This window comes from Schistocerca cancellata, chromosome 8, assembly GCF_023864275.1.
Source record: "Schistocerca cancellata isolate TAMUIC-IGC-003103 chromosome 8, iqSchCanc2.1, whole genome shotgun sequence".
NCBI classification, from domain to species: Eukaryota; Metazoa; Arthropoda; class Insecta; order Orthoptera; family Acrididae; genus Schistocerca; species Schistocerca cancellata.
Window position 1 is genome coordinate 332,745,187 of NC_064633.1, and position 13,631 is coordinate 332,758,817.

General features: G+C 47.8%; 1 protein-coding gene across 1 annotated transcript in view; it reads left to right on the top strand.

Annotated features, from left to right (window-relative positions):
* Positions 1–350: 350 nt before the first annotated feature.
* Positions 351–13,631, top strand: part of LOC126095552 (dipeptidase 1-like) — a 122,750-nt gene continuing 109,469 nt past the window's right edge. Inside the window, exon 1 of the mRNA XM_049910330.1 lies at positions 351–496. Coding sequence (XP_049766287.1) covers positions 351–496 — 146 coding nt within the window. The remainder of the gene's footprint in view (positions 497–13,631) is intronic.

Sequence of the window (13,631 nt, forward strand, 5' to 3'; positions counted from 1 at the left end):
ACAACAACGTTTCACCAGGCATCGCCGGTCAACTGCTGTTTGTGTATGAGCCATAGTCCTCATGTCATCACGTTGTAGGTGTCGCCACCGGCGCCAACCTTGTGTGAATGCTCTGAAAAACTTATCATTTGCATATCACAGCATCTTCTTCCTATCGGTTAAATTTCCCGTCGTTGGCACGTGATCTTCGTGGTGTAGCAATTTCAATGTCCAGTAGTGTATTTACTTTTTCCAGTATCTGTGATGCCTTCAGTTCATTGTATTTCAGAGGATTTACTTAGGTGTCAGATGTAGGCGGTGGTGCTGCTGTTGTGATGTGTACAGAGCGTGGCGGTTGCAGGCGGGGCGCGATGCGACGCCGGCCGCCGTGGCCGCCGCTGCTGCTGTGGCTGGGGGTGGCGTCGGCGCCGCTGTGCTTGGTGACGCTGGCGCTGCGGCTCGACGCCCGCCTCGACGCCGTGCGACGCCTCCTCACCGACTCGCCGCTCGTCGACGGGTGAGCTCCGACGCCGCCCTCTCTTTTTATGCCAGCTGTCGCGCGCTGTGCACTGACACATCCTACCAGTGAGGTGAGGGGGGGGGGGGGGGGGCAAATGAAGGTATAGCGCAGAGTTGCCTGTTGTAACGATTTTAGGTGATAGGAGAGCACAGGGCTGCGGGAGCAGAAAGACCAGACACATTTAAGGATATGATGTACAATTATCAGCCGGAACATTATGACCACCGACCTACTATCGATATAAACCTGTCCAGGCGATAGCAGCGTCACCTGGCGGGGAAAGACTGGTAGTCAGACACTCGCGGATGCATCTAGTATCAGTGAGCGTGCTGTCGCTGAGTAGAATAGAAAAAGTGCTCGATGTATCTCAGTGATGGCTTGGAGGCTTGGCATGAGCATTTCGGAAACTGCACTACTTCACGGGTCATTGAGGTGTGCTGTGGTGAGTTTCTTCAACACGTCACGGAACCATGTACAGACGTCGTGAGGTTGGGAGGCCATCCCTAATTACAGATATTGGACATCGTAGGGTATAGTGAAGGCAGAATGTGTAGAAGCAAGTGTCTAGCATTACGCTATAAATTAGAAAAAATAGTAAGCCAAAAAATTTTCGAAAGTATTAGGCTCACGATATGATACATTGAGACTTACGTAGTAGCGATGAAATTTATCAAAACGAAGAAAACATGTCAGAAGTATTGAGAAAAAGAACTCTTGTATTTTCTGAACGTTTATATGAATTTGACCGAGGGCAGGTTATGATGCCCTGGACGCTCGGCACGAGTATTTCGGAAACTTTGTGAATTGTCGGGTGTTCTAGGAGTGCTATGGCGAGTGTCTTAATACGTGGTGAAAGCAAGGTGAATCCACGTCCAGACATCATGGGCTTGGGCTGCCACCCATCTCTATAGATGTCGCACGTCGTAGAATGGCTAGACTGGTGAAATAGGATGGAATGTGAACTGCGGCGGAACTAACGCCAGACTTTAATGCTGGGCAGAGTGCAAGTGTGTCTGAACACACGGAACTCTGAACACTCTTAACGATCCGCCTTTGCAGCCGACAACCCATGCGTGTGCCAAGTTAACACCTGAAGCTAGCACCTGACTATCGGCTTTGGACACTGGCGCAGTGGGAAAGCGTTGCGCGGTCTGATGAATCTCGTTATCTTATGCATCATGCCGATCCGTCGTCTTCCACGGAAACAAGTCCTCGACACCTACACTGCGGGACGTAGACAAGCCGGCAGCGGCTCATTGCTCAGGGGAACATTCATGTGAGCATCCATGGGTCCAGTGGAGTTCGTGCAAGGCACCATGACGGCCAGTGAGTACCGTGCACTGGTTGCAAACCACGTACACCCCATCATAACATGTTTCCCGACGGCAGCGGCGTTTTTCAACAAGATAATGTGCGATGTTACAAGGAATAGCGCCGATTTCCAATTGATGTGCTGGCCCTCCAGCTGAATCCGATCGAATACATCTGGGATGTGAGTGAACGTGGCGTCAGAGCACATCGACGTTCTCTCCGGTATTTACGGGAATTAGGTGATTTGTGTGTGCACAGATGTGGTGCCAATTCCCTCACGGGGCCTACGAAGGAGGCCTCATTGATTTCATGCCGCTACGCGCTTCCTCTGTTATTCGTGCCAGAGGTGGCCATACCGGCTATTAAGTAGGTGGTCATGATCTTCTGGTTGATCACTGTAACTACACCCTTTTTTCCAGTGTGCAATAATCGGTCCCTAGCCGGTGAACTTTATTTAAATAAAATGTAACAATAAAATGAAAAAATTAAAACTGACAAACAATGAATTTATAGTTCGGAGCCACATGAGATGAGCCCTAAATTCTTAAGAAAGATAGAATATTTATATATGAATGCCTGAATGTCAAACAAAATCAATCTTGTACCGTGAAAATAATTGGCACAGCTAGTGAAATTATACCTCAACTGAATTTAAACTTCACCTTAAATCAAAGTGCAATTCCATAAGAGAGATTAATTATCACAAGGATACAATCAATCCCTTGTCAAGGGGACTTTCAGCATGACAATTTCACAGCATGTATACCAACGTATCTTACAGAAAAACAGAAAAAACAAAATCATCAAAAAACAATTTTAGTTTGTCTATTCTCCAACCTGACGGGCCCAGGCTCCACTTCTTCTTACTTAATAGAGCATGATCTACAATTAAAAATATTTTTTAAAGAAAACACTTTTTCATCAATATTGTGTTGTTGCACTAGGGGCACCCCTCAGAGAGCGTAGGCCCCCACTGACTGCGTTCGACGGCGGCAGCATCTAAGGCTGCCTAGGAAGCGACATAAACAAGTTTCACTCTACAACATATGGAAAAAATAAAAAAAAATTTTAGCCAGTCATTGTGACTCTTCTGAAGCTGTTAACCTTTTACGCAGCACCAAAACCTGAATTAACAGATAAGAGGAATCAATTATTTCGTGAAGACCAACGCAGCTCGTTTTGTGGCTCATACAGACCTATCTATCACTTGAGCCTTGTCCTGCAGTTACACAGGGTCAGCCATCGTTAATCGGATTTGGCATGTTAATGTTTAACAGGTGGCCAGATGCACTTCCTGCCACCAACCCGTACCCCCCAGGACAGAATTAGTGTACCCCAACTGTCTGTGTCGAGTGTAATCCATGGAAAAGTGCGAAAGTGTGCAGATGTCTGCGAACAGTGTAACTGAGGCGAAACATGGGAACCACCCCGGTATTCACCTAGCGGGATGTGGAAAACCGCCTAAAAACCACATTCAGGCTGGCCGGCACATCGGCCCTTGTCGTTAATCCGCCAGGCGGATTCGATCCGGGGCCGCCGCGCATACCCGAGTCCAGGAAGCAGCGCATTAGCGCTTTTTTTAAAATTTTGTTATTCATTTATTTATTTTTAATTTTTTAAAATTTTTTATATTTTTTTTAAACAGTAAGGAACTGAAAACTAGTAAGTGCACACGTTGCGTCGAGTTGGGGACGCACATAACTAAAACCATGCTACTAGTTGTAGAAAAAGGCATAAAGAAAGAGAGCAAAGTGCGGGGCGAAGGAAACCATGAAACAAAACTGAAGGGTGGAATCCATACCACCATTAACCAGTGCTACATCTTGCACCAGATGGGAAATAAAAACTGCGAAGACCTTTTAGCACCGGGGACGAAAAGAGGAAATGGGGCAAATACTGCTACAGAGTGTGAGGGTTCACAACGAAACTCTCCATCTGCTGTATCATCCAGGTATGACTTCTCGTAATGATGAAAGTAGATCCCACTTTGTACCGTGTAGTGTTCTATCATCGTCTTGTAATTTTAGCTTCTCTTACCCGTGATGTTCCAGCTACGTGGAGGGTCGTGGAATGCACTCCACAAAAAATTGGAAAAATATTGTCGATATTTTGGGTTACGGAGGATCTTGCAATGTCGTTCCTGCAAATAGTTCCAAAAGTCTAAAGTGTCCTTAGTGCCGTCTTGAAACAAATAATGCACTGCATGTCCACGAAGCCACGTCATTGCATTAGTTTTAGTGCGTGGGTAATACGTCTCATCCGGGAATAAGATAGTCTTGGGGTCGATATGATTCGGCGTTACCCGAAGGAAGTATGCCGACATTTGCCTCACTAAGTGCCACACTGCCGTAGACTCGCCACAGCTAAGACGGTGTTCATCGTTGTCTTGAACGCCACAGCTCGTGCACGTGGGTGAGTCTACCATGTGGATCGCATGTAGCCTTGATCTGGTCACCTACTTACCGTTGACAGTGATATACCACATCGCCGTGACGTCAGTGTCCAGTGTTACGTGGTGAATTGTCCTCCACACTACTCGCCAGTTGACGTTCGGGTGCTTCCTCTCCACGACGTTATCGGGTCGTCCACGTCGCAGGACCCTATAAACCGTCTTTGCCGTCGCCAGTTGAATCGCTGGTTAGGCAAGTCGAACGTAACTGAGTTCGAGGTAAAAGACACCGATGTAGAAGAGCGAGGAGGGGACGAGGTGTATCGGCACAGGTGGCAACAGGGAGGGCGGTGCTAGTTCTTCTATTAACAAACTCGTCAGACTGTCTGGACGGCGGTGCCATAGTTTGACTAATGTGCTCACAAATAGGGCGACCGCTTTGTCATGAACGTGATAAAGGCCAAGCCCTCTCCGATCCGGGGGAAGGGTGAGATCTCATATTTGATCTTGAAAAGCATTCCTGAACTCACGAAGGACCCAAAAGCCGCAAGTATACGGCGAGCTAACATCACCGGTATAGGTAATATCTGGGCGATGTGCGGAATGCGTGACGCTAAATGTGTGTTAACATACTGGGTCCTTTGGACGATGTCCAGGGCTCATAGGCGGTTGTTGGCAATTCCAGTTCGAACATTCCGTAAAAGCCGTCGAAAGTTGTGAGCAGCGGTCCGTCGTATATCGTCTGTAAAATCAATGCCGAGACATTTCAAATTATCTCTGAGCTGTAAGGGGGTGACACTGTTCTCAGACAATCCGACCCCGATGTTCATCGCCACCGATTTTGCGACGTTGATACGACTACCAGCGGCCATGCCATATTTCTCTATCCAATTCAGTGCGCTAGCGGTGTCGTCACCGTTGCGGATGACAATCACCAAGTCGTCAGCATACGCTTTACATCGGAAAGTGTGGCCTCGTAACGTCATACCCGTTAGTCGTTGGCGCAGGCCGCAGAGGAGAGGTTCCATGGCCACAGCGTAAAGTAAAGTGGACAGAGGGCAGCCTTGGCGTATCGATCGAGAAATGGTGAGGGGCTGCGTAGGTCGGCCGTTGACGATCACCTTGGACGTCGCGCCACGGAGTAGTCGCATGACGACAGTGACGAATGGCTGTGGGTACCGCATATGTTGGAGGACCGCTTCCAAATAGTCGTGGTCCACTCGGTCGAAAGCTTGACTAAAATCGATTGCCGCCAGTGCACCATTCAGACGACATGCCCTCGCCAGTGAGATCAAGTCACGATATTCACTGAGTGCTGTTTGAATATTATTGTCGCCTCCTAATGACGTTTGATCGGGTGAGATAACATTTCGTAAGGTCTGGCATATCCGCGCCGCCAACAGTCGAGAAAAGATCTTAAAGTCGCAGTTCAATAGCGACAATGGGCGGTAGTCCTGCAGTCGTGAGTCACCGGATGGTTTGTGAGTAGGAATAATCATCCCTTCCACAAGGGCCGCAGGGAGCGGCACGTCCGGGGATACTAGTTCGCGACAGATGTCCGTCCATCGGGTGGCTAATAAATATTGAAAAGGCCGGTAAAATTCCAAGGGGAGGCCATCAGGACCCGGAGACTTGTTGACAGCTCCTTTTCTAATGGCGTCGATCACTTCTTCTTCTGTAATTTCGTCCATCAAGACCGCTTCCATTGCTGGGGTGACGGTGCCGTAAATCGTCTGAGAGACGTCCTCCAGTGCTGTCGGATCAGGGGTCTGAGCGGAATAGAGCTGGGAATAATGATTGTAGAACGCAGTGGTTATGTCTTGTTGCGTGGTGAGGCGACAACCGTCCTCCGTGTCGATGTAGCGTATCAGCGCTCGTTGGAGTCGTTTACGTTCACGAAGGACGTGGAACATTGACGGGCGTTCGTTCGGTATCCGATCCTGCGTCCTCGAGCCGATGACTACCCCCTCTAGGTGGCGTCGCATATGAGCGAGGATCTGAGCCTTTGCACGGTGACCGCCGTTTGTCGTTCCGGAGACGGCGTCATAGCATCGCAGTCGCGCAGGACCCGGAAGTAAAAGTCGAGTGTATGTCTTCGTCAAGTAGCGTGGTCGCGACCGTAGGTTACCAACGTTCGCCTCAGTGCCGGTTTGGCGCAGTCCAACCACCAGCGGATCGTTGTGGGATATGCACGAAGGCGATTTTCACACGAATGCCACGTATCCTCAACGGCTTGGCGGCAATCCGGGTACGACAGGTGAGCGATGTTTAATTTCCACGGGCTGCGTCTTCCCCACACTTGTTGCCGCCGCAGGGTGACGGCACAAATGTAAGATGAGTGGTCCGAGAATGCTGCAGGCCACAGTTCCGCATCCTGTGTTCCAGCGGCGAGAGAGCGTGAGACATAAATACGATCGATACGACTGGAAGAGTGACACGTGAAGTGCGTGAATCCCGGTCGGTGGCCGTGAAGATGTTCCCAAGTGTCCACCATCTGCAGGTCTCGAATTAGCGTCTCGATTCCGGGCACGGATTATGTCGTGGGAGTTGGTCTCGGGGCGCCAGTACGCAATTGTAGTCACCTCCAAACACCAGATGGTCGTGGCGGCCTTGGAAGAGCGGGGCGACGTCTTCCGCAAAGAATCGTGAACGTTCGCCACGTTTGTTCGTCCCGGAAGATGCGTAGATATTGATAAGGCGGACACCCAGTACTGTGAGTGCCATTCCTCTTGCCCCAGGCAGAAACAGAATATCGTCCGCCACTATCCCTTCCCGAAGAAGTACAGCGACACCGCTGCCTGTAGGGGAAGCTGGAGAGACGCAAGCATCGTAACCGTACATGCCTGGGAAGTCATCGACGTACACTTCCAGGAGAAGGGCTATATCGATGGAAGCAGAGTTCAACATATCCTGAAGCAAGGATAACATAGCGCGCGTCCGTATAGTATTAATGTTTATAGTTGCAACGCGATAAGTTTGAGGTCTATCCATAGCACCCGTGTTGGCCATCAATACCTTTGTAAGGCTGTTTCGTCACTGTATCTGATGGCGGGAAAGGATCAACATTGGTGGGGTAAATTTCCCCCCGTGTCTTCCGACACGATGGGCAAGGAGGTTTCCTCACAGTCGTCCGCCCAGTCGCCATGAGCGACCATCGGCTGTTGGTGGCTGTTAGTGGCTGCTGCGGCACTCGGCGCTGACTCCATCGGCTCTGCTGGCTGGAAATCGGCAGCGGCTGTCTGCTTGTGATCCTGCTATTCTGTGGGGTCGGAGGGGCTGAAGCCGTCACCACGGCCATCTGTTGAGTTTGATGTTACAGCGGCCTCTGTACCGCCGGTACCGTCGTCGGAATTTCCACAGTCCATGTCAGACGATCGCTGCAAACACTCGTCCGATGGAGCACGCCGCCGTCTCTTGCGTTTTCGCGGGGAACGCTGTTTACGGACGTGTGTTTCAGTATCTGAATGTGGGTGGATTTGTTCAGCTGCTCCGGTGTCTGGAAGAAAAGCCGCTGTCGGCACAACCCGTGGGTCAATGTCCATCCTGGCATCCACGCCTTCTTGCAAGGTCGGTCGGTGATTATCTTCAGATGGGGGCGCCGTTGTAGAGGCCGGATCCTGTACTGCAGAATCCATCACGGTCTCGCTATCTGGGGCGGCTATCGGACTAATGTGGTCAGCATCGGAAAGGGTTGCTGCCCGTGTAACTTCGTCGTAATTGAAAGGAAGTGTCGTCACCGTAGAAGGAGTCATAGATTCACATGTCGGGATTTGAGTAAGCCGTCGTCGGAGACAATCCGACCGCACGTGCCCTTCTTGGTCACAACCAGAGCAAGTGCGTGGCTGACCGTCATACATAATGATCGCCCTACATCCGCCGATGACAAGATATGACGGAACATGTTTGGTCAGTTCAATTTTAATCTGTCGTACCCCGTTAAGAACGGGGTACGTTGTAAAGGTGGTCCATTTTTCGGCCATATGGCTAATCACTCTGCCGTAGGGCTGGAAAGCCGCGGTGACTACGTCCGGTGGTACTTCGAAAGGGAGTTCGAAGACGCGTATCGTACGGAGGCCAAGCCCCGCGTGATCGATAGAGACCGCCCCAATATGGCCATCAAAATGTTTGAATTTAAGTTCGTTCGCATGTGCGCGCACGATTCTGTTGCACACCTCGTCACTTACCAGCTTGACGTAGAGAACACTGCTCGTGATAGAGAGATGGATACCAATTATGTACCGCAGTTCAATTTTAACGTCGTCACGTAGAAAACGTTCCACTTCAAAAGCTCGCGGTCGTGCATGATCGGGTTGAAAACTGATCTTGATGGTGGATTGTCTGTATGAATGTGCCATGTTGCGTCGGTAGTGATGGACTCTAAACTAGCGACAACGCAGTAGTAAACAACTACGGGCACTCGCGACCGCGCGGACGGGACGTAAACAAGACGTCCTCGCCGCAGCGCTGCGGAAAGCAGACTGCTTCGCTCTCGGCTACCCTGGCAGGTTGTCGCTCATACAGACCAACCTTCAGGAAAGAAGGTAAAAATTAATTATGAGTACTCGGATTCTACCTTTCCTCTTTACATAAAACTGATAGCACATTGGGGTTTAGTTACGCAACGCAAGTTATAGAAGTAATGGGCAATTAAGAGGCTTAGCTGACCTAAGTAACACCGAAAACCAGTAACGTTCAGCAGCAAGATTTGGAACTTACAATGTTTCTATTGACACCTCCCAGGCCGAATGTAGTCTAAGAATCACTAATAGAACTACAGGTGCTTAGCGTTTTTCACTGGCTTCACATTAAAACATTTTAAATGGTACGTGACTGGAACGACCATAGAAACTCATTTTTGAGGCACAATTTACGACGAACTGAGTTAAATATGAATAGTAGTATGGAAGGGACAGAACTCGGGGACTGCTAAATTAGATAATAACGTAGTTCAATTACAACTCCGTACGGTTTCGAATAGAAAAATAGCCGCCAACAACTTGGAATTTCGTAGCACAGAAATTAAAACGGCTCACCATCTAGAAAGGACGTCGTCGGAAACAGAAGCACGAGGGTTGAAGATACTGCGTGATGCCACGGGACAGGACAAGCCACACCCAAGCCTAAATCGCCCACAGACAGCAACGGCTACTTCTGCGCACACTGTTAACCTCGTATCCGCTACACCGACCCACTCCGCTGTGTCGCTCCCCGGCGTTCACGAAACGAACGGGGGCCCCGCACTGTTTCAGGGCTAAGTGCTCGCCGCGATCGCCGTTGGCGTACCACCCCAAGTACAGGAGAGTACTGCCCTTTCCAGACGAGCTCGTAACTCCCTCCAACGTCGCTAGAAACAGACTTGTCAGCCCTTCTTAGCTCGCTTCTTTTAACCTTCGCGCGGCCAATCACGCCACGGCTAAGGCGAAGAGACGACACACGGCTGGCGCCAGAGTTAAGTAGAAGGTGTCACGGCTCAGTACGAATGTTGGTACTGGTATCGAGAGGTGTGCATATCAGTTTGATCATAATTTAACATATCTTTATTGTACTGAAACGGTATATAACACTTCTCTACCAGGAGAAGCGACGTCCAAGTTAACCTTATACTTTGCTAATAATTAAGAAAACAGCAAGCAAGAGTTATTAAAATGGTATTAAAGAACTCTCCTAAAAGCTGACACAGACATGTAAACAGCTAGCGAATAATAAAAAATAGTTTTACACAAATAAATGATATTAAAAGTGAGTAACCTTTAGCCAGGTTTGGGTCTGGAGAATATTAATTGAACATAGCCTGATAAGAAACGAACTCAGGAAACAATGTGCCGTAGTAAGTGATGATATTCGAAAACATCAACAGACACTTTAAGGAACAAATAAAGCTTCTTTAAATTAAGCGTTAAGTATCGGCCACTAATACCGGCCTCACCAGTTGGATTACAAAACGTTCTATCTTCACTTGCTCACAAATCTTGTAACACGGAAAGTAATAGATTCACCCGTAAGACAGAATGTTATAGTGAAACTGCTGCCAAACTATGCAAGAAGAACTTTCTCTCTATATATGGTATAGTAGTACCTTCCCAATAACAAGTGCTCTATGTACTCATTACAACGTCCCTCTTGCCAGCAGAACCCAACGCAGAGCCAGGTGTGACCGCACTGTCATCCATGTTCGAGCGATATGACGAAGTTAATCGCGTGGTGTGCAGTGCTGCTCGTCCAAACCGCGAAGAGCCTATACACTAAAATACCTTGCACTAACGTGGAAACCTCACCTTCTAGCCAGCCAACAGAAGGCCTACAACAGACTAAAATTAATAACAGGCTGAACTTTGGGATTACAACCCTGCACTATTCTGCACACCTACAAAATCCCGATCTGGCCTATCCTCTGCTGTGAAAATGTTGCATGGTTCTACGCCGCCCCCCCCCCTCCCAAAATTCTATAACTATCTCCAAATGCTCGAGCGCCATGCATTCCGTCTCGTATTCCGCATACGTTTACCTTACAGCACCTGCATCCTCTACCGTCTCGTCAAATTACCAATACTTCCGCATCTCCTATGACGTCCTCAAACTAGAGTCCAATCACCCCTTTGTCTCCCGTACATTGTGTAAGGATCCATTCCTACACTTCCACACACTCCATATTCTATACCAACGAAATTCAACCAACTCCCTCTCCCAGACAATGAGATTCACCCTGATATTTATCCCTCCTACTAGCTTTTAACTCTTCCTCACCCATCGCATTCCACATTAGGGCTCCTCTCTCCTTTCCCTTTTCCATCCACCCCGTCCCTTTCCTACTTCAACCACTGTCTTACCCACATCACGCACCTCTCCTCGCCCTCTGTCTTTTCCACCCACTGTATCTCCCTCTAACCATCTCAACTCCTACCTTTCATCTCCATATCTTTCTGTCCACATTCCTCAACCCCATGGAACTTACCTTCTTCTCCGACAATACTTCTAACCCTGGTGTAGGTTCTTCACATTTTAAGTGAATGTGCAGTACTTCAGTGCTTTATCAGAACTCCTCCTGCGATGTGTTTGTAATATGTACATATTTTCTTTTTCTTTTTGTAACTGTCAGTCTTTGATTTTTACTCTAAAACGGAAACGCCCCAGATTTTTTTTGTACATTCTCGTTATAAATTTTTCTTATTCGCTTGGCTGAAGAGCGGAGAATTGTGCCGTCCACGTGGGGCGAAGAGGATGAAACAAAAATAAATAAATCCGTGAGGAGCCCTCCGTGCACTTTCGGCCGCCGTGTGTGTTACTCAAGCGGCGCGTGCGTGCCGGGCTGGACTCGCTGAGTGGAAATTCAAATCCAAGGTTTCTGGTGACGGACATGAACCGTCACGTCTATACTGCACTTATACCACTACTATAAAAATCATACCGCTCGTACTATCTACCGTTTAGCTAGGTAAGCGTCAATTACGAGCTTCTTGGAGCCATATTGTCAGTTATCAGTCGTGTGTGTTCAGCAATTGTTCACCTAAAGATAGCGATGATTTTCTTGTGGTATTCATCTAATCTTTAGTTTATGTGGCGAAGAGAATTACTCCTATAACCTAAGTGGCAACATAATGTTTGCTTTATGGATGGATGTACATGAAACAACATTAGCTTTCAGACGGTCAGGAATCTGTATTCGTTGTCTTTCGTCTGTAGCTAAGTGATAAATAGGAAATGACGTCGTTGTCTAGAATGTCTCAGTATGAGTTTCCGATATTGTACCGGTACAGTTTAAGAAACTTGCTCGTATAGAGAGCTTTGAAGGAGACACTTAGCTTTATTAGTGCATAATGTTGAGATATTATATGAACGTTGTTATGCGCTCTTTATTTTAAGTTATTGAACTGGCCCTGTCTTTCATTAATGCAATAAAACACGAAAATGTGAAACTTCCTTGAGACTAAGCAATATATAGGAATAAACTGAAAGCAAGGGAAAAGACAAAATTACCTTCAATCTCGAGAGTGTTTATGAACATACACCGAAGCAACACTTTTAAATTCACAAAACTTCAAAATAAATAGATGTAGTCGAAAACATTGGTAATTACATAGGCTGTTACAAAAGGGTACAACACGCTCCCGGGCCCCACATTATGACGACAGCGGTCGCCTGCTGTATCAGGAACCCTCTGATTACAGGCTGATACAGGGAGCTTCTAAAACGAGAAACGAGCATACATGTAACAAATAACATAATGACTTCACAAGCTCACGACCCGTCCCGAGCTCGGTACTGTGCAACACGATGGCAGTAACTCCAATTAATAGCCGGCCGAAGTGGCCGAGCGGTTCTAGGCGCTACAGTCTGGAACCGCGAGACCGCTAGGGTCGCAGGTTCGAATCTTGCCTCGGGCATGGATGTGTCTAATGTCCTTAGGTTAGTTAGGTTTAAGTAGTTCTAAGTTCTAGGGGACTGATGACCTCAGCAGTTAAGTCCCATAGTGCTCAGAGCCATTTTTTTGCAATTAATAAAATATTTTCGTAAATAAGAACTTTAAAACCCAACATTAAATAAAATATACACGACGTCAGCTACAGCGCCATCAAATTACTCAGCAGTTACATTACATGAGAAACAGAACACACTCTAGTAATAGCCGTCCAATAACAGACAAATAGCGAACACTTGCTGTGGTTAGTTAATGTGCCAACGACTGCAAATTTAAGTATATTTCGATAAACTCTGCCCGCTCAAGACAAATCGGTAAAGTGGAAATCACACAAAAGCTTTAGAAGGAAAAACACACGTGAACAAAAACACCAATTTTTTGAAAGCAAGTCCGCAGCTCGTGGCCGTGCGGTACCGTTCTCGCTTCCCGCGCCCGGGTTCCCGGGTTCGATTCCCGGCGGGGTCAGGGATTTTCTCTGCCGCGTGATGACTGAGTGTTGTGTGATGTCTTTAAGTTAGTTAGGTTTAAGTAGTTCTAAGTTCTAGGGGACTGATGACCATAGCTGTTAAGTCCCATAGTGCTCAGAGCCATTTGAACCATTTTTTTGAAAGCAATAAACACATTGACATATTAAATTCACATAATGCTAATAAAGCTCAGAGCTAAACTTTCTAGCAGATTGTCACTGTTAGAAGGACCGGGAATCGAAGTCGGGACGTTTGCATTTCGCGGACAAGCGCCCGCAAAAGCCAAGTGTCCCGAGTTCGAGTCTCTGTCCGGCATAGTGTCACTCTGCCAGGAAGTTTCATATCAGCGCACACTCAACTGCAGAGTGAAAATTTCATTCTGGAAACATCCCGCAGGATGTAGCTGAGCCATGTTTCTGCAAATATCCTTTCTTTGCGGAGTGTTAGTCTTGCAAGTTTCGCCGAGAGAAATTCTGTGACATCTAGAAGGTAGGAGACGATGTACTGGTGGGAGTAAAGCTGTGAGGACGGATGCTGAATCGTACTCAG